The sequence below is a fragment of the Halichoerus grypus genome, chromosome 14, assembly GCF_964656455.1.
Source record: "Halichoerus grypus chromosome 14, mHalGry1.hap1.1, whole genome shotgun sequence".
NCBI lineage: Eukaryota > Metazoa > Chordata > Mammalia > Carnivora > Phocidae > Halichoerus > Halichoerus grypus.
The window spans coordinates 26,515,709-26,536,887 of NC_135725.1; the positions used below are offsets into that span (position 1 = coordinate 26,515,709).

The following is a 21,179-nucleotide window of genomic DNA, read 5'->3' on the forward strand; positions in this document are numbered from 1 at the left end:
CATCTGATATTGTAGAGCTTTAGTTTGACTTTAATCCCCCCCCCCCAGCTTTATTAGTATAATTCACAAAAACTGGTATATTGTATATATTTAAGGTATATAATCTGATGATTTGATATGCATACACATTATGAAATGATTAATTAATCACTAGTTTCTGATGAGTAGTTGGCCAAATCATTGTTCATTTAGGTAAGGTGTTTCTCTGCCTGCTTTTAAGTTTTGCTCTTTATTTTTGGTTTTGACTATCATGTGCTCTCCATGCTTCTCTTTGAATTTATCTTATTTGAGGTTTCTTCACCTTACCGAGTCTATAAATCTGTCTTTTATCAAATTTGGGAAGTTTCTGGCTCTTTTCCTGTCCCATCCTCTTATTCCTCTCCTTCTGGGACTCAAATTACCCATAGGTTACATTTTTTTTTAATTGTCCCTAAGTCCCTGAGGTTATTTTTTCCAAATATTTTTCTTTTTCTTCTCCAGATTAATTTCTATTCATCTATTTTCACTTTCACTGACTATTATGTCACCTCCATTCTATGTCCATCCAGTAAACTTTTTATTTAAAAATAATGTATTTTTCACTTCTAAAATTTCCACTTGCTTCTCTACATTTTCTATTTCTCTAGCTGATACTTCCTATCTCTTCATTTATTGCAAGTATGTTTCCTTTATCTCATGGAGCATACTTATTAATAACTTTTATTTTTTTTTAAAGATTTTATTTATTTATTTGACAGAGAGAGACAGTGAGAGAGGGAACACAAGCAGGGGGAGTGGGAGAGGGAGAAACAGGCCTCCCGCAGAGCAGGGAGCCCGATGTGGGGCTCGATCCCAGGACCCTGGGACGATGACCTGAGCTGAAGGCAGACGCTTAACGACTGAGCCACCAATAACTCTTTTGTGTTATTGGCGCCCAATAACTCTTTTAAAGTCTTTCAGAGTTCCCACATCTGGGGCATCTTGGTTTGGCAACTGGATTTCTTTTCTCTTTTCCTTTTCTTTTCCCTTTTCCCTTGAGAGTGGGCCCCATTTTCCTTGTTCTTTGTATATTGAATAATTTTAGATTGCATTCTGGATACTGTGATCCTATATTGTATTATGAAAATTTTGGATTCTTTAAGTTACTCCAAAACATGTTGATACTTGTGTAGGTAATTAACTGGACTACATAAACTGCAGACTGTCTCTTCTCTGGTGGATGGCAATTCTGATCTCAGTTCATTTTTCTAAGCCTTAGCCTTAAGCCTGTTTTTAGTCTGCTTTACATGTGTGTTTTGGAAGTGTGTCATTAATTTTGGAAAATTCTGTCATTATTCCAAATTATTTCTTCTGTTCCTTTCTTTTTCTTCCTCTAATACTCCCATAATACATACAACTCTTAGTAATTGTCTTGCACTTCTTAGATATTCTGTTCCATCTTTTTTTTTTTTTCATTCTTTTTTTTATCTCCTTGTTTTTCAGTTTGGGAAGTTTCTGGTGAAGAAAGCATGATTCTTTCCCCCACCTGTGTTCAACCTACTGATGAATCCATCAAAGGCATTCTTCATTTCTGTTACAGACTTTATTTCTAGTATTTCCTTTTGATTTTCTTAGAGCTTCCATCTCTCAAGTTGTGTTACCCATCTGTTCTTGCACGTTGTCCATTTTTTCCATTCGAGCCCTTAGCATATTAATCCTAGTTGTTTTAATTTCCTGGTCTGATAATTCCAATACTTGCTCTGTCTCTTTAAACTATGTCTCTTTGCCTTTTGGTATGACTTGTAATTTTCTTGTTGAAAGCTGGATATAGGGGCGCCTAGGGGGCCCAGTTGGTTAAGGGTCTGCCTTCGGCTTAGGTCATAATCCCAGGGTCTTGGGATCGAGCCCCACATGGGGCTCCCTGATCAGCAGGGAGTCTACTTCTCCCTCTGCCTGCCATTCTGCCTGCTTGTGCATGCACATGCTCTCTCTGTTAAATAAATAAAATCTTAAAAAAAAAAAAAAAGCAAGCTGGATATATGTACTCAGTAAAAGGAACTGAGGTAGAAAGGCCTTTAGTGTGAAGTTTTATTTATTAGGAGTTAGGCTATGTTTACTGATTGTTGTAGCTGTAGATGTCAAGAGGCTAAAACTTTCTCTGGTGTCCTTGTTTTTATCTTCCCTGTTGTTTTTGGGTTTCCCAAAAGATTTCTTGTGAACTGAGGTCTTTCCATTGTAACCCCATTTTATGCAGGAGCCCTAACAATGTGGTAAGGTCTGGGGGAGGGGAAGCATTCTATAGTCCTCTATGATCAGGTGTCAGTCTTTTAGTGAGCCTGTGGTCGTGGACTGTGACCTTGACAAAGTGCTTTTCAATCCTCCCCACCTAAGGAAGACAGGAAGGCTCAGGAAAGGGGATGGAGTTGGGTATTTTTCTTTTCCCCAGGTCGGTTAGGCCCAGGTAAAAAAAAGTTTCCCTTGAAGGCAGGTTTTTGTTTAGGAGAACAGCATGCTCTGGGCATACTTCAAAATGGTGACTTTTTTCCTCACCCTGCCAAAAGCACAAGATTTTTTCTTGGATCTTCACCCTGAGAACCTGGTGGGGGTTCCTGGGGTAGAACCTGTGAAATCATTGGGAGGTTCCCTAAGGCTGGGGCCCCTGCTATTTTTCACTCTCAGGCTTGCCCAGACTGAGCCTCCAGAACCACAGTCTAAGCCCTCCTACCCTGGTATTGGCTCTGTTCCTGGGCTTCTGCTCTAACAAGTTATAATTTGCTGTATTTGCCTGTCTCTCCAATTCTGGGGGCAGTGGCTTTCCCTGTGACCTCAACTCTCTGATGGCTCTAAGAAGAGTTGTTGATTTTCAGTTTGTTCATTTTTTTTTTTTTTTTTTCTCTTTTTGTGAAGACAGAGTGATGACTTCCAAGCTCCTTATAGGACAGACTGGACTGGTTCGGGAGTGAGTCAGAGGCATGCTGAGTTTACACACAGAATTAAGGGTTCCACTTCTCAGTATCTTTCCCCCGGGTTTTCCCCCTTTATCTGGTGGCCCTAGTTCCTCTGGCCAGAGAGGACTGGTTTTGCTATCAGAGGTACGTGCCTTTAGGGTAAAGCCACAGAAGAACAGAAACTCGCTATGTGTCGGACACTTGCTCCAAAGTTTGACTTCTCTCCAAAGTCTGCTTGTGCTTGTTCAGTCTCCAGAGCCTTCACGTTGTTGTTTTCTTGTGTTTTGTTGAGAATTTATAGCTGTTATTTATACAAGGATCACTTGGTTAGGAGGTTGTGCCTCCACATCATAAGTAGAACTTGACTTCCCATTGAGGGGGAAAAGAACTACAGTGTTCTCCTGCCTTGGTTCAGGAGCTTTACATTCATGATCTCATTTCAGAATTTTTCAGAGGAGGACTCTGAGGCTCAGAGAAAATAAATAACTTGCTGAAGGTCATAAGGATATGTGTAAGTGACAAAATCTGGAGGAACTGTAGAGCTAGCAAACTTTAGACTACTCTTCTTTCGACTATATTACCTGGCATCCTTCATGGGTAAATAACTGCTAAAAGCTAAATCTATATAATCCAAAATAAGGCAGATTCCAAAGAATAACTACTAGGAGACTAGTAAAATATTGTTGTAGGGATGAAAGATGCTGATAGGACAGGGTTAAACCAATTCATCAGTCACAACTCGTTATGATTAACTTTTAGTCATATCAAAGTCTAATAACAATACATGGGAGTAAAAGGTCAGCGAGGACAGCCTCCAACATGGAAGAGGTTGGCGTAGATTGGCTTAGGAATCTCTGAAGAGAGATGAGGGCACAGAGGCATGATATCCTAAACTTCTTGACCAGGAATTTCATCTTATTCATCTGTGTATTCCCTTCAGGGCCAGGTAAAATGACAAACATACACAGTGCTTTAAAGATTTTGAAGGAATTAACAGTTTAGATACTTTTATAAACACCATTTTGAAATCTTCAATGCATTTTGTACAGAAATAATGATGTAAAATTTCTGGCACCAATAAGTGAATTTAATTAAATAGTGAATTTAATTTCTTTTCCTGCACTTGCTTTATATTTCTATGACTCTAGCAGAAGTTTCTAGCATTTACTGGTAAGACTTTAGCATTGATGCCTGATGAGTTTAAAATACTGAAAACTGTAGATCATTTTGGTTCAGGCAGTAGAGGGTGCCTTATTTGATCACAGAATTCAATCCATTTTTGTCCACCACATACCTGTTTCTGTCATTAAATCTTAAATGAACAAATGGTGTAATCAAAAGCAAATTCAATGTCACTTTAGAGAATGGCCAGTACCACTGCCTAGAATACACTGGCCATAGATTAGGGTATTCATAAGCAAATCCTGAGGAGAACCACATCACCAGAATAGAAACATCCTTTTTCCTGCATCCTCACATCAGTGACAGCTGACTACTCAGAGGTGACCAGGACACCAGAAAAGGTAGATCTCACTAAGACAATAGTGAGTATGGGAACACATACAAAGGCCCTCTTGGGCACAGGAATCTAAATGGTTTGGTCCCATCCTAAACTCCTGTCTCTACTGGATTAAAGTGAAAGGAAAACCTTAAAGACCTTCACAGGCCCTTCTGGGTCTGATGGGAAGGGTTATTTATCAGCTAAGGGTTGACTATTCTCTCTTCTGTCCACCAGGACAGCTATCTAGCAGACACCCGCTGGGGCCCTGTATTCTTTCATTTCAGTACCACAAGCACAAAGAGAGTGCCCTTCAGGCCACTGGGACGCACAGCGGACTGTGATCCGTCCGCCAGGAGAGTTTACAAGGGGCTCATTCTGCTTTGGTCTTTGTTCCTAGGACCCCACAGATAAAGGTCCTTGCTCAATACTCAATATATTAAGTATAAAGAAAAAAATGTTCCCTATAATCATGTATTTTTGATATATACTCATAGTTAAGCTACTGCTGTAGAACAAATCCTCCTTAAATGATGAGAATCCTGTGTACAGTAAGAAGAAAGGTGGTTACAATACCATATGTGACAAAATAAGCTTTTTACCAAGTGAGACTTTTTATACATTAAGTATACATATAAGATTTTTATCAAGAAAAACACCTAGGATTTAAAAGTGAGGTTTCCAAAAGGATGAGAAGAGTATTATTTTGACTTTGAGATAGAGACTTCTTTAATCCTACTCTTTGAATAAATCAACTTTAACTTATGCAGAAAAAGAGTGGTCATATTACTGAATTCTAACTCATCTTAAACACCGAAATATTATTCGAGAGGTGACGACAACATTCTGCATCTTGCAGTACAACTAGCAATCTCAATACTTCTTTTTTCTTTTGTTTCACAGGGAATGGGGAATGCAGAGAGCTCAAAGACTAGAAACAGAAAGTAAGTTACAGCAACCAAATGCTTCATACAGTCTGTCTGGAGGTGACTTGTAAATTTAAGTATCTAATTATACCCAGAGGAAGTATGTACAAAAGGATAAATTTAATTCAGGTTCACATTGTCTTGTTTAAAACCCTCAGGATCCTATGTGTTTCGCAAATTAAGAGCTTTTTCAGTTTAGAAAAGTAATCCTATCCCCAGCAGAGTACACACCAGCATCTTGTAGGCAAATACACTAATATTTCAGCAGTGAGAGGCATGAATATTCATACTAGTAGGATAAATAAATTCATGTCCATTCTGGCTAAGTTTTTAGATTTTGAAATTATGTATAAGCAATTGTGGCCCTGGAATAAAATTAGTATCAGATATATAAGCAAAAAAAGTTTTATACCCATGATCCTAGATAAACAGGCAGAAGAGGCTCTTTCCTTTGTTGAAGAAAGAAAATGGCCATCAGGGCAAACACATAAGGCGGCAAACCTCCTTCTTCAGGGCGATCTATACTGCAAAGCTACAAATGAGAGAAAAAAAGGATAAGCATTCTTTTGTACCAACCTATCATTTACATATTTTGTTCTAAAACCTTTTATAAAATACCACAGTGACAAAAAATAAAACTTCCATAAACTTTTGGAGCAACGACATATTGTGATGGTGTGTGGCAACTTCAATTTCAAATTTTTAATCTAATATTTGTTATTTCTTTTTTTGACATCCACAGCAAATCCACTCAACTTGGTTAAAATGCTTGTTAGTGAAATCAAAATGATGGTTCAATCCCAAGTGCAAGCCAACTGGCTCTGCTCAGTTCAATGGTCTGAACCTACATCTGAACCTACTGCCTTGAAAATTCATGCTTTGCCCAGAAAGGTGATTGGGGAAAGAATGTAGGCAAACTCATTAGCACCAACAGGAATAACAATTTTTTTTTTTAAAGATTTTATTTATTTATTTGAAAGAGAGAGAGAGATAGCGAAAGCAGGAACACAAGCAGGGGGAGTGGGAAAAGGAGAAGCAGGCTTCCCGCGGAGGAGGGAGCCTGATGCGGGGCTTGATCCCAGGATCCTGGGATCATGACCTGAGCCGAAGGCAGACACTTAACGACTGAGCCACCCAGGCACCCAACAGGAGTAACAATTTAAAAAGCATAGCCTACTTAGTGATGAAGTGGGAAGCAGCTTTCAGAGGACAGTATATTGTAATTATCAATTCACCTGGTTAAGACTGATGCAATCCTCTGCTTATCCTGGACTGGAGCAATAGGAACTATATATTGTTACTGCTGTACCTTTTTTTTTTTTTAAGATTTTATTTATTTATTTGTCAGAGAGAGAGAGAGGGAGAGAGTGCATGCACGGAGGCAAGGAGAGCGGCAGGCAGAGAGAGAGGCAGGGGATCCCAATGCAGGGCTCGATCCCAGAACTCTGGGATCATGACCTGAGCTGAAGGCAGACGCTTAACCGACTGAGCCACCCAGGTGCCCGTTACTGACATAATCAGTAAAGCTCTAGCTTTTCTCTCTAAAGTACCTACACAGAATCTCAATTTTATAATCATCATGGGACGTTAAGTTTTAAGGAAATACTAAATGCTCTAATAAATATCGAGAAATATAAGTATGAGCAGAGAGTGGCTTCCATTTTTTGGATTCTCTGGGTACATAATTAGAAATGGTATCTCTCGGGGCACCTGAGTGGCTCAGTCGGTTAAGCGGCTGCCTTCGGCTCAGGTCATGATCCTGGGGTCCTGGAATCGAGCCCCACATCTGGCTCCCTGCTCAGTGGAGAGCCTGCTTCTCCCTCTCCCTCTGCCTACTTGTGCTCTCTATCTCTCTGTCAAATAAATAAATAAAATCTTTAAAAAAACAAAAAAAAGAAATGGTATCTCTCAAACTTCCCTGTGCCTAAGAAGTACGCTGGGAAACCAGTTAGAATGTAAATTCTTTGGGCCATATCCTACATTTGACCCACAAATCTGATTTTTAATAAGCACTATAAGTCATTTTGATCTTTTCAGCAATACTGTTACAATGAAACAGAAACACTAAATTTTCCTTTCTGCAGATATTAAAATTTCTGTTCCGATACTCAGATGCCTACTCTCTTCATGTCTATAAATAATGCATCCAAACGTTTAAGATTAACCAAGCAAAAAATCAAAGCATACTGTTTATGCATATGTAGAATGTGCTCACACATTTAAAGAACTCAAACCTACCTTTGCCCAGTACCTAAAGGCAATTACCAAAGGAACCAGCTTTGATTCAAGTTTTCCAAGGGCAGTTAAATGGTTTGTCGTCAAACAAGCATTTTCATTTCCTGCACTCACTTTACAAAGAAGACCACTGGGGGGGTGTGGGTAAGGGGTGGAGATGGGAAAGAAAAAGAGAAAGATAAAAAGCATTACACAGGTATCAATAACTAATTTGCACTGATAATAAATATCTTCAAAATGAAAATAAAAAACTCACAAAATCTTTATGGGTCATTTAGGTCATTGCATTAAGAAAAAGATAGGGCAGCTATTCTCTGAGCGAACTTTATTTTTCAGAACTAAAACTCTGTATTTTCATACATTAAAACTATTTCTGGGGGGAAATGAAAATTAGGAAAATACTGTAAAATGGTTCAAATGGGAGTAGGAATTCATCTTTGTAAAAAGTAAAGGAGTGTTTTCCCTAGAGTTGGAGGAATCTGCCTAATGAAGAATCATTACAGCCTACAAACCACCCATGTACTATGGTGATGGTAATGCTTCCAGATGGAGGGAGACACACATGGGGGAAGTCACGCTAATTGTTACTCAGCATTGCTAAAAATGCTGCTAAAAAGGATGGCAAAGTAAGGTGGCTACAGCAAGTAACCCTTCGATAAAGTTGTTTTTTACTGAAATGAAATGGGTCAAAATGCTTCCTTCCTCCACTGTTTCAAATAATTTTATTCTTTTTAAAATAAAACACCTTCTGCTCCTGCATCAAATGCCAAAAGTATAGAGAGAATGCTAACAGTGAGCCTGTGAAATTAACCACATGGGGAGCTTGCTGTTCTAGAGACTGGACATTAAGATGTAATAAAGTACATGTGCTCCTGGCAGGTTTCTATTCAATATACAAACAGCTTAAAGAAACAGAGACCTCTGCCTTTCTCTGCACACCACCACCGGCACCCGGGCGTGGAAGTCTGCATCCACATCAATAAACGAGTCTGAGGAAAGAAGAAAAAATATTAAGTAGGTTAATTAAACCTCTGTTTAAAAGCAGAACTAGATGAAGTACAAGTTGTGACTTAATCGGTTCGGGCTTTTGAAAGAGGATTACGAAATAAAGCTCTGAGATGACTTGAAAAGGGAAACAGTATTATGTACAACAATCAAGTAATCACATTAATTTAAAACCCTTATTTTGCAAAACTCACGTTTGATTAGAAATGACTACATTATTGAATCAGAATATTTAAGTGTTATGTGGATAAGGAAATTAGAAATGTGGATGGGATATATTCAAGAACAAAACTGCTGCAAAAGCTACTAAAATATCTGGGTTCATAATACATTATTGGCTGAAGTAAGAAGAAATGTCTGAATGTTTCATTCAACCCAAACAAGAATGATGGGAAAGACTAATTCATGGGATGAGACAGTTTAATGAGGCCTATGGAGAGCATAAAAAGTCATCAAGTCCTAAGCCAGATAATACTTTGGACAACTGATAACCTTAACCAGGAGCAAATATTTGGGGATTTATTAATCAGGGTTGGGTCACACCTATTTATCGTATTAATTTAAACCAGAGAATGGTTTTGTTCGAATATTACCCACAGAAATAATTAAAAGACACATGACTTCCTATTTTCAACATTTGACAAATAAGATATATCCAAATTATAGACAAAAGAAAAAAAATTAAGAGCAAAACGTGGAAAGAATTTGGCCTTACCGCTGTTCTTTAAGCATTCTTGAACAAGTAAGAGAACATCTGGCTGAGACATCTAGGAAACAAATCAATGAATACATCACTAATCCATAAGTACTGTTGTTTCACTGAGATAATACACGGTCATCTGAAGTTATCCAAACTCCTTTCCAAATTAGAAAGCACACTGCTACCCGAGTAAATAAATTAATCATTATGCCATGTGCACACATTAGTCAGAGACAGAGATGAACGCCAAATGACGGAAAGCGACCTGTTACAAAGTTAACTCCTGATTAATGAATTCCTGAGGTAATCAGCCTCTCCGCAAATCTCCAAGACACAAAACTGTTCATGTCACCTCTCACTATAAGACTACTTCAACAGATTGCTTGCTGGTCTCCACTTCAGCCTTGCCTCTCTCCAATCCTTGCTCCACGTAGGAACCACAGCCATTTAACGTCATAAATCAGACCTAGGCGTGCCCCTCCTTAAAACTCTCAATAGCTTCCTACTGCCCTTAGGTCACAGTGAAACTCTTTACCAAGGCCCACAGATCCTGCATGTTGGGTCCTCTGTCCCAATCTTAAAGCTGCTTCTTTCTCTTGGTCCCTCCACCATGGCTATACAATCATCCATTCAGCTCCTCAACTAGGCCAAGCTCTGTAGGGATTTAGGGTGATTGCAAACACCGCTCCCCCTGCCTGAAACACTCACCCTTTGACTTCCTGATTCCTTTTCATTGTTTAGAGCCTAGAGTCGATGTCATCGCTTCAAAGGGGACTTCACGACCACTGGATCTACACATCCCCTGTTCTTTTCTGTCACAGAACCCTGTTTCCCTGCACAGCCCTCATTATAATTAACCATATATATGTAATTACTTATCTCCTCCACTAGGTATGAGTTCCACAAGGGAGGAATCCTACCTGTTTTGTTCTCTGGGATCTAGGATGGTGCCTGGCACACAACATGGACTCAGTGAGTATTTGCTAAATGAATGACGACACCAAAATAACTGCTATACTGGTAAATTACTAATAAAAATTCGAAGGTTAAAAGACGAGTAAAATCTGTTGGTCAGCTGACCACGTAGCTGTAGCAGTCATGGATGGCAAGGAATGAGAGGCTGTACGACAGAACATCTGGGGGTGGTGCCCAAGAATCTTCTTTATTATTTTTAACTAGCAACCCAGGCAAAGGGGCATAACCATCTGCAAACTGGCCTGGGGAACCACCATCGGATGAACAGATGATCTACTAGAGTGCCTTCCAGAGTCAAAATTCTGACTCAATGACATCTTTTTCAATCACATTTAAACCAGAAATCAAGGCTAGGTGTGGTTCTTCAAAAGCATAAATATTTTAATAAAGTAGGTGTATAAAAGTGGAAACTTAGGAGCAAATGGAGCTTTCAGGTCACAAATGTTTCCACGTCCACACTGTTTAAAATCTGAAATCCTTCTATGACATTGGAAAGTTGACTTTACCAAGATAATTTAATCTTCTCAAGTTAACAGAACCTAAAAAGCCCCATCAGAGTCACATAGTTAGAAAACCAGCATTTGAAGTAAATATAAAAGATCTCTAGAGTAAAAGAAGTACAAAATCTGTACAGTATTAAAAGAAATGCTCTAAAATCGAAGGTTGGCAGAAGAGCATGGAACTGGAAATTTTAGGGGAAAAAGCTGCCACTTATATTATCTTCAAGTATCTAAATATATTCTTATATAGCTCACATTTGAAAAAAAGAATTTCCATACCACTCTGAAAATTCTAACATTTTATTTTGTACTTACAATGGCTGGAAATTGAATGTCGATATTTACATCTGAATTTTTGAAACCCAATCTGCTACAGGATGACCCATATAATCTCAGAGAACAATCTGAAAAAAAAAATTAAGTCATAAATAAGGTGAAATTTCTCGAACGTCATAACAAAACACTGCTATTTAGGAAATGGAACTATCAATTAAAACTACGCATGAAAGTAAGATAGTATTCAAGTCTGGTATAAATAAACAAAAAGGAACGGTTGACTCTTTGGCTTTTGTCTTCATTTTATTTTATGTAACAGGGAAGGCTGTGTTGTCTGCAGTTTATGTTAACAGCTACTCTTTCATGCCAAATGTAAAACATGTTTAAAAGAAATTCTAAATTATTTTATATTTTGTGCAGAAAATACTATTTGCAAGGATTTTCACAATGTGAAAGTCAAAAACAGATGCCTTTGTCTTATATTTATAAACCTGATAGTATACTAAAGAGTTAATGCAAACATTTCACCTTTTAGAAAACACACACGTGTAATTTACTATAAAGATCATGTTTCAGTAAAATAATCATAAAAATGACCATCAGCATAAAGTTACTTTTCAGTATGATTATGAACCAAAAAAACCTTAACATAATATGCTCTCTTTAGGAAAACTTTTGAAAAATAATTTTAATATCACTGATATAACTTAAAATACTAGGCAATAAGCAATTCACTCTTCAGAGGAAGGTGTGTGTGTGTGTGTGTGTGTGTGTGTGTGTGTGTGTGTGTACTGCCTATATTTATTTATGGCATTTTTCCCCCAATGTTTTACTATTACTGTGCCAAAAAGTTATCTCCTTCCTATCAGGGGATTTTGTGGGGTTTTTTTTAGGTTTGTTAAGTCAAGTGATTTCTTTGAGTTTTAACAGTTTTTCGTGACAAAGTATATTAAATTTTATAATGGAAGTCTATAGCAAAAATCATTGACATTACAAATGCCTTTCTGGGAACTTGTCTATAACACAAAGGATGAGCTATAGATATAATGAAATGAACAGATTCTTGCTCTTTATTTTTATGAAAGTATACACAAGTATGAATGATATGCTATATGAATGCTTTTTCAGTACAACAAATAGTTCTATGGGTGATATGGTGATAACCTTTGAATAGTGATTCCAATCCTAACTGTGGGTTAGAATCACTTGCGGAGCTTTCTAAAAAAAAAGTTTTCTGTGGCTCCACAGACATAACCTGGAAAATTAATCAACAGTACACAAAATCTATTACAAAATAGGTTCAGAGCTCATTTTAGATGTTGCAATTCTTTTTAAAAGTGGTTAAACAGAACCTTTTTCGGACACAGACAACCTGAGAATGACTTGAGTATACTTTTTATTTTAATTCAAAATGTTGCATCAATTTGAATAGGTAGGAAGGTAAACAGGTAGATACACAAGAGTCCCACAGTGCCCCCATAATCTGGAACATTTAATTTAAAGTACATGTGTAAAAGGAAATTCATAATGAAGACAGGCTTAATGACAGTGCACGTAAAAGTCTTTGTTACCTTGGGGGAAAGCCAGAAGAAACAAAAACACACAAAAAATTAAGAGCTTCAGGACATGGTAACTCAATTTCTATTAGATGAAAATTACTACGGGTTGGAAAAATGCATGAGGCACTTTTAGGTAGCTAAATAGAAAAACAAATCTAGAAAATACCTGGTAACTTGTGTTGGAACACATTTTCCATGATACGTTTAATTTCTAGTCTCTGTTCCAAGTTCTCATTGTGTAAGCCAAACTCCTGTACCACTCTGTCAATGGCAATACCAATTGCATTTATCTGGGAGGGTGTAGGCGGGGGTAACGTAGTGAGCAATTCTTCCTCTTGCTTCTCCTTTTAAGATCAATATTGAGATTAAAAATGACTCACACAGTTTTTACCTTCTACCATTCCCTGAGACAACACTGTAGAATGTTCTGTAGAATATTCTGGAATATTTTTCTTAGCTCTCCCTCTCACCTTAGCTGTGTTAGTCTTCAGTTCATCAAATGCATACACTTCTTTATGCACATAAAGTGATAAAAGAAGGAAGGCAAAAATAAGGAAAAAGTGCAGGGAAAGAACATTAAAAGCAGCAATGACAAATTATTTGCTTTATTGTTACTGGCATAAGGGCATATACTGAGATCCTATCAATGACTTCACTCATCCTGATACTGTTCTTAATGAAATTCACAAGACTGCCCAGCAAAACATATCTGACCAATGTAAAGTATTTTGGCTAAAATAAATTCAGTAATATAAGTAGTGAAGTTATTAATATCATAGCCTTAAAGAGAGGCAAGTTGCAAAGATGACAAGTAAAAAGAACTGACAATTAAACATATTTGTTTGGGTTACATTAAACTTACCTTAATGTTTTTCTTGTGCCTCTTCTCTTTGATATGCTTATGGGCAAATGCAATGGATTCAATTAAAACATCACAAAGTTTGCAGGTGTACTTAGCTGTAGGGTAGTTTCTTGGTCGCTATAATTTGAAGAGATTTAGAGACATATATACTTATCTTCCAAAACACAGGCAAACAAAAGTTAGCCAGAAATGATTTCCCCATCACTTTAAAAACTGCTAATATATTATTATCACTCTTTACCACTATTCTAATAGTCATTTTTTGGAAGTGATTCTATTAAATCAAATTGAGTATCACTTTTAACTCACAGTGCTTAAATGCTAATAACTGTAGTAGGATACCTAACTCATCAAAGCACATGTTCCAATTACTAGCATAGTTTAAACCAAGACAAGGATTTTAAGTAACAAATAAAAGACGTTACCCTTTTTAGCCTGTCAATGAAGTCTCTTTTTAATCGCTCCTCTGCCTGCTGTAAGCCCAGGAGCTCCTTCGTTGAAAGCACAGACTCGTCAATCACGGGGCCTTCCAAGTCTCCATCCTGCTCATTTTCCTCATTTCTAGTCCTACGTGGCTTCCGAGGTCTGGACCTCTGCTTCTTGTTTTCTTAAGTTAGGGGGAAAATATTATTGGCAATATTGAGTAATACCGCTCTGATAAAAAAGCAGACCGTACATATTTATTCATACATATTAACTAAATAATGTGATTATCTGAATGACATCTTAGCACAGCAAAAGGAAAGCTCTTCCATGGATAAAACGCATGAATACTCATTGACCACCTCATCTGGATACACCAGCCCATAGAAATCCTCTTTTAGGAACACTGGAAAAGAATTTGCTTCAACCATACAATGTGATTTTATCATTTCTTCCAAGTATACTCCTGAACATACTCAGCAATAGTAAAAATTATCCTCTGAAGGCAAGTATACTTGCCTTCTGTAATTCTGTAATTCTCCTACTGTAATTCTAATACACCTAATTTATTGTAATATACAATATAAATATATTGAATATATTCTAGTATACCTGTTATTCTAATGAAAACTGTTCACTTACAAAAATGAAAGGAAATGTGGATAATCTCAACAGAGGAAAGATGGACAATATGATCTCCAAAGAACTCAGAAATCAACTACATTCTTTTGTGGAATGAAAATCCATCATTTAGCTGTAAATTTAGCTTTCATGTAATTGGGCCTTCTCCCCACACGGATACAAGAAGTCCAAGCCAAAATTTTATTTACTGAGGACAACTAGTTCCTATCTTATCTTTATTTTCATTTTAGCTTCTTTGGACAGTCTGCACACTAAGCACATTTCAAAGAAAAAAGGCCATTACTTGAAATAAAAGTTTTCTACAAGTATAGACTAATTCATTTAAACTCTGCTGTTAGTTCTATAATCTTTATAACTAATAAATGAATCTGTTCCCTTTTTTAAATTTACAACTTTTCTACCTGTGAAACTGAAGATGACTGTGGGATTGATCTATAAAAAAATCGTTTTAAATAGCTTTGATAATGTCTATCAAGCTCTGAAAATAAATCTATCATTAATACATGATTAAAATAAAAGCTAATTTCCCCAATTAAAATTGTGATAAATGGTTTGAATAATGTTTAAATGGCTGATCAAAAATTAGTCTTTCAAAATATAAACCTACTGAAAAGCTCTGCGTGAGGCAATTCCTATGTCAGGTTTTCAGTGGAACTCATTTCTTGTACAGCAGTTACAATGAATCAGTTGGCTGAGAAAACTTGAGTCAGAAAAGGGAGGTATAGGATCTCTAATTTGCAAAAAGCTGCTGTCAACAGTTCTAAAGGAAAAGTAGCAAGCACTGTGCTCAAAGTACCATAAGATGAATATATAATGAAATTCTATAAATAGCTTCTATAATATAATAAGTGGCAATTGAAAGAAATTAATTAGGACAAATAGTTTTGTTTTGCTTTTTAAATCCATCAAAATGGACCAAACAAATAAAATACTAAAAGGGAAGTAGTCATTTGCAGAGAAAAACTAGTCTACTTTTAACACTTGCTTTTAACACTCCCCTACTCCCAATTATCACCATCTTTTAAGGACTGTGCTCTCGTCTGCATCCACTTCTGAGATAAGCACTCCTTTTAACTTAGAGGTGTGTCTGTTCTCATTTGTGTATCTTTACGAGCTCTACTCTAAATAATTACATCTAATTTCAGTGTTCATAACAAGTTTCTTACTTTGGCAAACACTCATTAGAGATTTACACCAATATGTGCAATACCCATTAGAAAAGTCCGTATTAGTTCACAAACCAGTAATTGGTATGGAACCAAATCCCTTTTTTAACTTCTCCTCTCTCAAATCACAAAGGCTTTTCACTTAACTGTATTTGCTGTCATCTTCTGGAATGACAATTTCCCTCCAAAGAGCCCGATTAACTCCTTGTTTTTTCTTTTTAAAGATTTTATTTTTAGGTAATCTCTACACCCAATGTGGGGCTCAAAGTCACAACCCCGGTATCAAGGGTTGCAGGATCCAACCGAGCCAGCCAGGTGCCCCACTCCTTACTGTTTTTATACAGAGAAGTGGATGGCTGCAGAAATTCTGTCTGATGACGATGACGACGACGATGACAGCAGCTGTCATTACTGAGTATTTTTTATGTAACAGATGCAATGCAAGCACTTTATGTGCACTGCCTCATTTAATCCCTGTAGTGATCCTGTCATAGATGTTGATATTATCCCCATTGTACAGATGGGGAAAATGCTGGCCCAAGAAAATAACTTGTTTGGGGACAAATGACTAAGTGAAAGTAATGGGATTTAAAATAAACATTAAAGCATGGATGGAATTCTGAAATTCAGCCTTTTATCTAACAATATAAGAACTGCAAAGAACTTACTGAAATCCCCCCTTGTAGCATATCCATTCACATCTAGACTAGACCGTAACCGACAAGACAATTATCACCTTCTGAACTGAGTTTCACAGGACTGCATGGTAAAAACAGTCAAATAAAATCTCACTGAAGGGAATTCTGAAAGACAAAGCTGGGTATTGCTAAAAAATTCCCACAATTATGTAGAGGAAGACTACCTGGCTCATCGCAGGTGTCTTGTAACATGAATTCTCTATATACAGTATTCCAAGTCTCCCATATTTTATTTGCATATGGCCCATTATTCCATTCACAAAGTACATGTGTATATGAGTGGATATTTTCCAGCTAAGATCACTAATGGCATTGTCCCAAATACATTAAATTGGCAATCTAGGATATCTGAGGGATGAAGTACAGGGCGGTAACGTAGAACTGAAAAATAGAAAATAAGTATTAAAAAACAAAGCAACTCTTAAGATAATTTTTACTGTCTTCTCACATCATTTAATGAGACCCTTCCTTAATAAGACAGAATTCTGATTCAAGGAAAATTTCAGTCCCTTTAATGAGATCCTTTTTAGAATCCTGAGTGCAGTGCAAAGTTTATACTTCAAACTGAATTTCTCTCTACAGCAAGTAATTTCATACCAAACCTTAATATTTTTCTTATGAAGATGTTCAAGGTTTAGAAGCTCAACAGTCCTTCATCTAGCAATTGTGAAAGCGCACACCTATTCTCCATATAGAGAGAACATGGGGGTTTGGGGATTGTCTTCAATTAAAAGGACAGCAAAAAAATGTATGTACTTCCTGTTCAAAACCACTTAAAAGTAACTTTTTTAGTTGCTTTTCAGACTAAACAAGAATACATATACAAAAAATTTTTAGTCTGTTAACAGTCCCTACTAATGTCTGTCTGGTTGCAAACTTTTATTCTATAAATCTGTTTTTATAATGCTATTTGAGACCAACTTTTTCTTTTAAAAAACTATTGGTAATGGCATTAAGATGTCCATGTCCTACCTGGATACAGTAATACAGAAATACTTAAATATATACACTTTTAAAAAGAAAAACACCAACCAAAAGCCAAGAAATTATCAATATGTATTCAGTTTCCCTCTGTCAGATTGAAGGTCCAGTGAGGCTGAGTAAATGGCCAAAGCAGCACAGCACTCAATTTCAGTTCCACTTCCTCATCCACCACCCTGCTAAAATAAATTTAACCTCACCAGGCCACAGCTGCCTGCTGTGAAAAACTGTGATTGTACCCTGATGTATCATGACAGAGCACTAGATCAGACAATTCCTTCAATTTCTTTCTAGCTTAAAGATTTACGCAGCCAAGATTTTCTCTCTCCTGGGATTCCTTTATTAACACCTCATTCTATTTCTGCTATTTGATATAAGGCATATTCTCTTGCTTTTCCTACCTTCACAAATATAAAACAGTACCTTTCCTCTCATTTAATACTATCATAAGACCCCCTAGAGATAACAAATGACGTTTTCTCTGTTAAATATTCTAGATGTCCAGATCACAAGTTCTAATGCCTTACCAGTAACATGCATAGATGTAAACTGGCCACTGTGAGATAACACATAAGGGCTTCTGGATACCTAGGAGAGTGCCAACTTTGCCTAGATGCATTTAAATTTAAAAAAACTTTAAAGTGCTGACCAATTTGCCACCCATTCCATATGGTCACTAAAAAAAGGCTTATAGCCGGGCACCTGGGTGGCTCAGTCAGTTAGGAAGCGGCTGCGTTTGGCTCAGGTCATGATCCCAGGGTCCTGGGATTGAGTCCTGCATAGAGCTTCTAGCTCAGCGGGGAGTCTGTTTCTGTCTCTCCCACTCCCTGTGTGCTCATGCACACTCTCTTTCTCGATCTCACTCTCTCAAATAAATACATAAAATCTTAAAAAAAAAAAAAAAAAGGTTACAGCCAAGATATTTAAAAGCCCATTTTTCCAAGCATAATTTACATTTTCAGACTAAAGAGTTTTACTTTTTCCTTCATATTTATGAGTTTATTTCATTTCAGTTATTACTGTCCATTAGATAATTTTCCTGTTTATAGAAATCATTGCTACATGGACAAAATCTATTCACCTTTTAGAAAAACGTATAATCACTTTGAGGCAATTATTAATCAAGTACAGAGGGCACTCAGAAAAGGGTTTTGGTGCTACAGAAACTAAAACGCAAAACTTTTATCTGTAATGTGTCCCAGCCTGTTTGCCATGGTCACTTCTAAGAAAAAAAAATAAAAATCTTGGACTATCCTCTTCCGGAGATTGATTCTCTATCCAAAAGACATATAATCCTCTGTGACAGGAAATATATACAGTCTATATTGCATACTGACATTGAATATGATTTTTTTTTTTAGCTTTATATTCTGTCATTTATATTATGGACACATTCGCTATTCAAATACAAAATTACAATACAAAATTTAGAAAATACATACACACCACTCAGAAAATATGATATAGTCCCCAGGGTGATAGTCGCCCTCTTCTGTAAAAGGCATCAACAGGAAATACGTTTACTGAAGTAAAATGAGCCTCATAGCAAAGTGAACTTTTAAAGTGACCAGTACATGCAATGTGTTGAAGTTGCCCAAATACCATGATTACAATTTTTAAAGTATTCACATTAAATAAGCAGGAACTATGAAAAATCGGAACTGCACTGCTGAAAATAATAAACCTCATTTGGATGAAAAAGACATTGCGACTTTGGGGCTGTAACTTGACAAGTTGGAACACATTACCAGGGCTTCCCGCTTCCATTTCTGACATGGTTTCTAGGCTTGTCAAGTCTTTATGAAGTAGTCGTCTTACAGTTCTGCAGCCTCTTCCATCTTGCCACCTATATCCATCCTCACTTTCCTGAAAGGAGTCTTTTCTTGGTCGGTTTATAACAGGAATTCTAGGTCCAGGTTTAAATTCCCTCCAACTGTCTGAATTACCAGCAAGTTCATCAGAGAGCCATCTCTTACTCTGATCTTTGTGGTTGTCATTTATCCAAGCGGGTTGACTGTAAATTGGGTTTTTAAATGCATAGGGATTGTTGGAAACAGCATATGGTCCTTTTCTGGGGGTATTCCCATAGTTCCCTGGTGTTATTTTTTTTTTTGGAAGGCCTTTTTCCATTTTACTGCTATGGCCTTTAGCATAATCATCCATTATTAAATAATCTTGTTGGGGGTGACCCCTTCTGAAATCCTCGTCATCTACAGTCCCTCGGTCTTTAGCACGTTTCACAAAATAAGGTTTTGCTGCATCTCCCATGGTCTTTGACTTCAATTTTCTTACTCTGCACCTGAAAGAAGGCATTTTGGGAAATCATCAAACTATAACAAGATATCATACCAAGCATATGAAATACCACACGTTTATTGTACAGATGCTCAAAAGCCTATACAAACTCTTCTTTTCCTAATTTCCATCACATTCAAATAATCACCGCATTACACTAGAAGTTGGGAGGCTTGAATCCTGTAATATTCTTCACGAAAATTAGTACTTACTATTTAACATGAAGATTACATCTGTGACTAAGGGAAGCTCCCTACAGTCTCGAGAACTGCAGTATTAAAAAATGTTACTCATTATCAAGTTGGTTGGCTTTACCTATAAAACAAAAGCGCTTCTCCAAAAAACCAAACCAAACCCTAATTCCCAAGCCTATGTTGTTAGAAAACTCCGGAAAGAGTCTTTAAAAAAAAAAAAAGTTGGCAATTACTTTTAAGTGTTATACAAAGTAACCGAAACTTTCTGTGAAAGTAGCTCAAATCCACTTTTCTGTCCCTTCTCCGTCCTTCAGGGAAGGGCTTCGGCTCCCCCTCACCACCACTATTCAGAACCTCGGGCTTCGGTCGCTTGGGCAGGGGACGGGCTCGCTCCCCAGCAAGGCTCCCCTCGTCAAAGGGGCTAGGTTTTTGACGAAGAGACAACTCCAGCTAACCTCCCCAGTCCTCATTCTCTAACCCCAAACAAGTTTGGTTTTGTCACGGAAAGCATTTCTCCCTCTTCGACCCCCGTTTGATCGCCCCACCCTCGATCTGCCTCAGTTTCCACCCTTCGGGGCAGGAGACAGAGAAAGAAGAGGCGTCTCCGCACTCCTGGCCACGAAGCCACCTCGGGGACCAGGAAGCAGGAAGTGACCTGCCTCCTCGATGGGGTTCCGGGGTCCCCCCGGCCAGCCAGGGGGCCGGGGCCGAGTGCCTCCACCCAAGTCCCTTCTTCTCCGGCGCCGGCAGGGTCTGACACAAAGTGAAGATGCGGACTCGAACCCGAGAGCTCAGTCCCCGCCGGCCTGGGGGCTCCCAGGTCCTCGCAACTGGGGCGAGGAGGCCGGCAGGGGATGCAGCCAACGTTTCTCTCGGGCCGGGCCCGCCCTCTACTCCGGAGACCAGGAAACCCACCGGAGACCCACCCCGGAGGCTAGTCTGGGAGGGACGCGGGGAGAAGGCGCCCCACAGCACTCACCACCTCCGCCGCGGTCCCCCGCCTCTTCCTGTCCCGGCCGGGCTCCCTCTCCGTGTTTTCCTTCGGCCCCACTTCCGGCGCTCAGCGCTGTCTCATTGTGCGCGATTTGGAGCCGGCGGTGCCCCCACCCGAGCGCTCCGCCGCGCACGCCGGAAACGCGCCCCGCCCGCCGCCCCGCCCCGCCCCGCCCCGCCTGCTTCCGCCGCCGCTGTGGTGCGCGCCCTCCGGGGCTCGGGACCCAGGTCGGGCAGGGGTGCTACCGCTCCGTCCCTACTCTCCTCGCCCGGGCGGGCCTCACGGAGGCCGCCGGTCTCTCCTAGGCCTTAAAGCACCGCGGAGGCACACCTGGAACTCGCGAA

The 21,179-nt window shown here is 38.5% G+C and overlaps 1 protein-coding gene across 10 annotated transcripts in view; it reads right to left on the reverse strand.

Annotated features, from left to right (window-relative positions):
• TUT7 (terminal uridylyl transferase 7) overlaps positions 1-20,969 on the reverse strand; it is a 66,322-nt gene extending 45,353 nt beyond the window's left edge. For 6 of the 10 annotated variants that reach the window (XR_013443788.1, XR_013443787.1, XM_078061554.1 and 3 more), the window contains exons 1-10: positions 20,821-20,969; positions 19,101-19,651; positions 13,868-14,049; positions 13,443-13,559; positions 12,747-12,924; positions 11,061-11,149; positions 9,286-9,337; positions 8,485-8,554; positions 7,569-7,695; positions 5,743-5,862 (exon numbers count right to left, since the gene is read on the reverse strand). Coding sequence is in view for 8 of the 10 variants with exons in the window: in XM_078061554.1 (XP_077917680.1) it covers positions 5,743-5,862; positions 7,569-7,695; positions 8,485-8,554; positions 9,286-9,337; positions 11,061-11,149; positions 12,747-12,924; positions 13,443-13,559; positions 13,868-14,049; positions 19,101-19,620 (1,455 nt within the window). In the remaining 2 variants the exon portion in view is untranslated. Of the gene's footprint in view, positions 1-5,742; positions 5,863-7,568; positions 7,696-8,484; positions 8,555-9,285; positions 9,338-11,060; positions 11,150-12,746; positions 12,925-13,442; positions 13,560-13,867; positions 14,050-16,535; positions 16,753-19,100; positions 19,652-19,859; positions 20,023-20,500; positions 20,738-20,767; positions 20,787-20,820 lie in introns of those variants that run through there. The other 4 variants (XM_078061551.1, XM_078061549.1, XM_078061550.1 and 1 more) reach the window with 4 other exon arrangements.
• Positions 20,970-21,179: the final 210 nt, after the last annotated feature.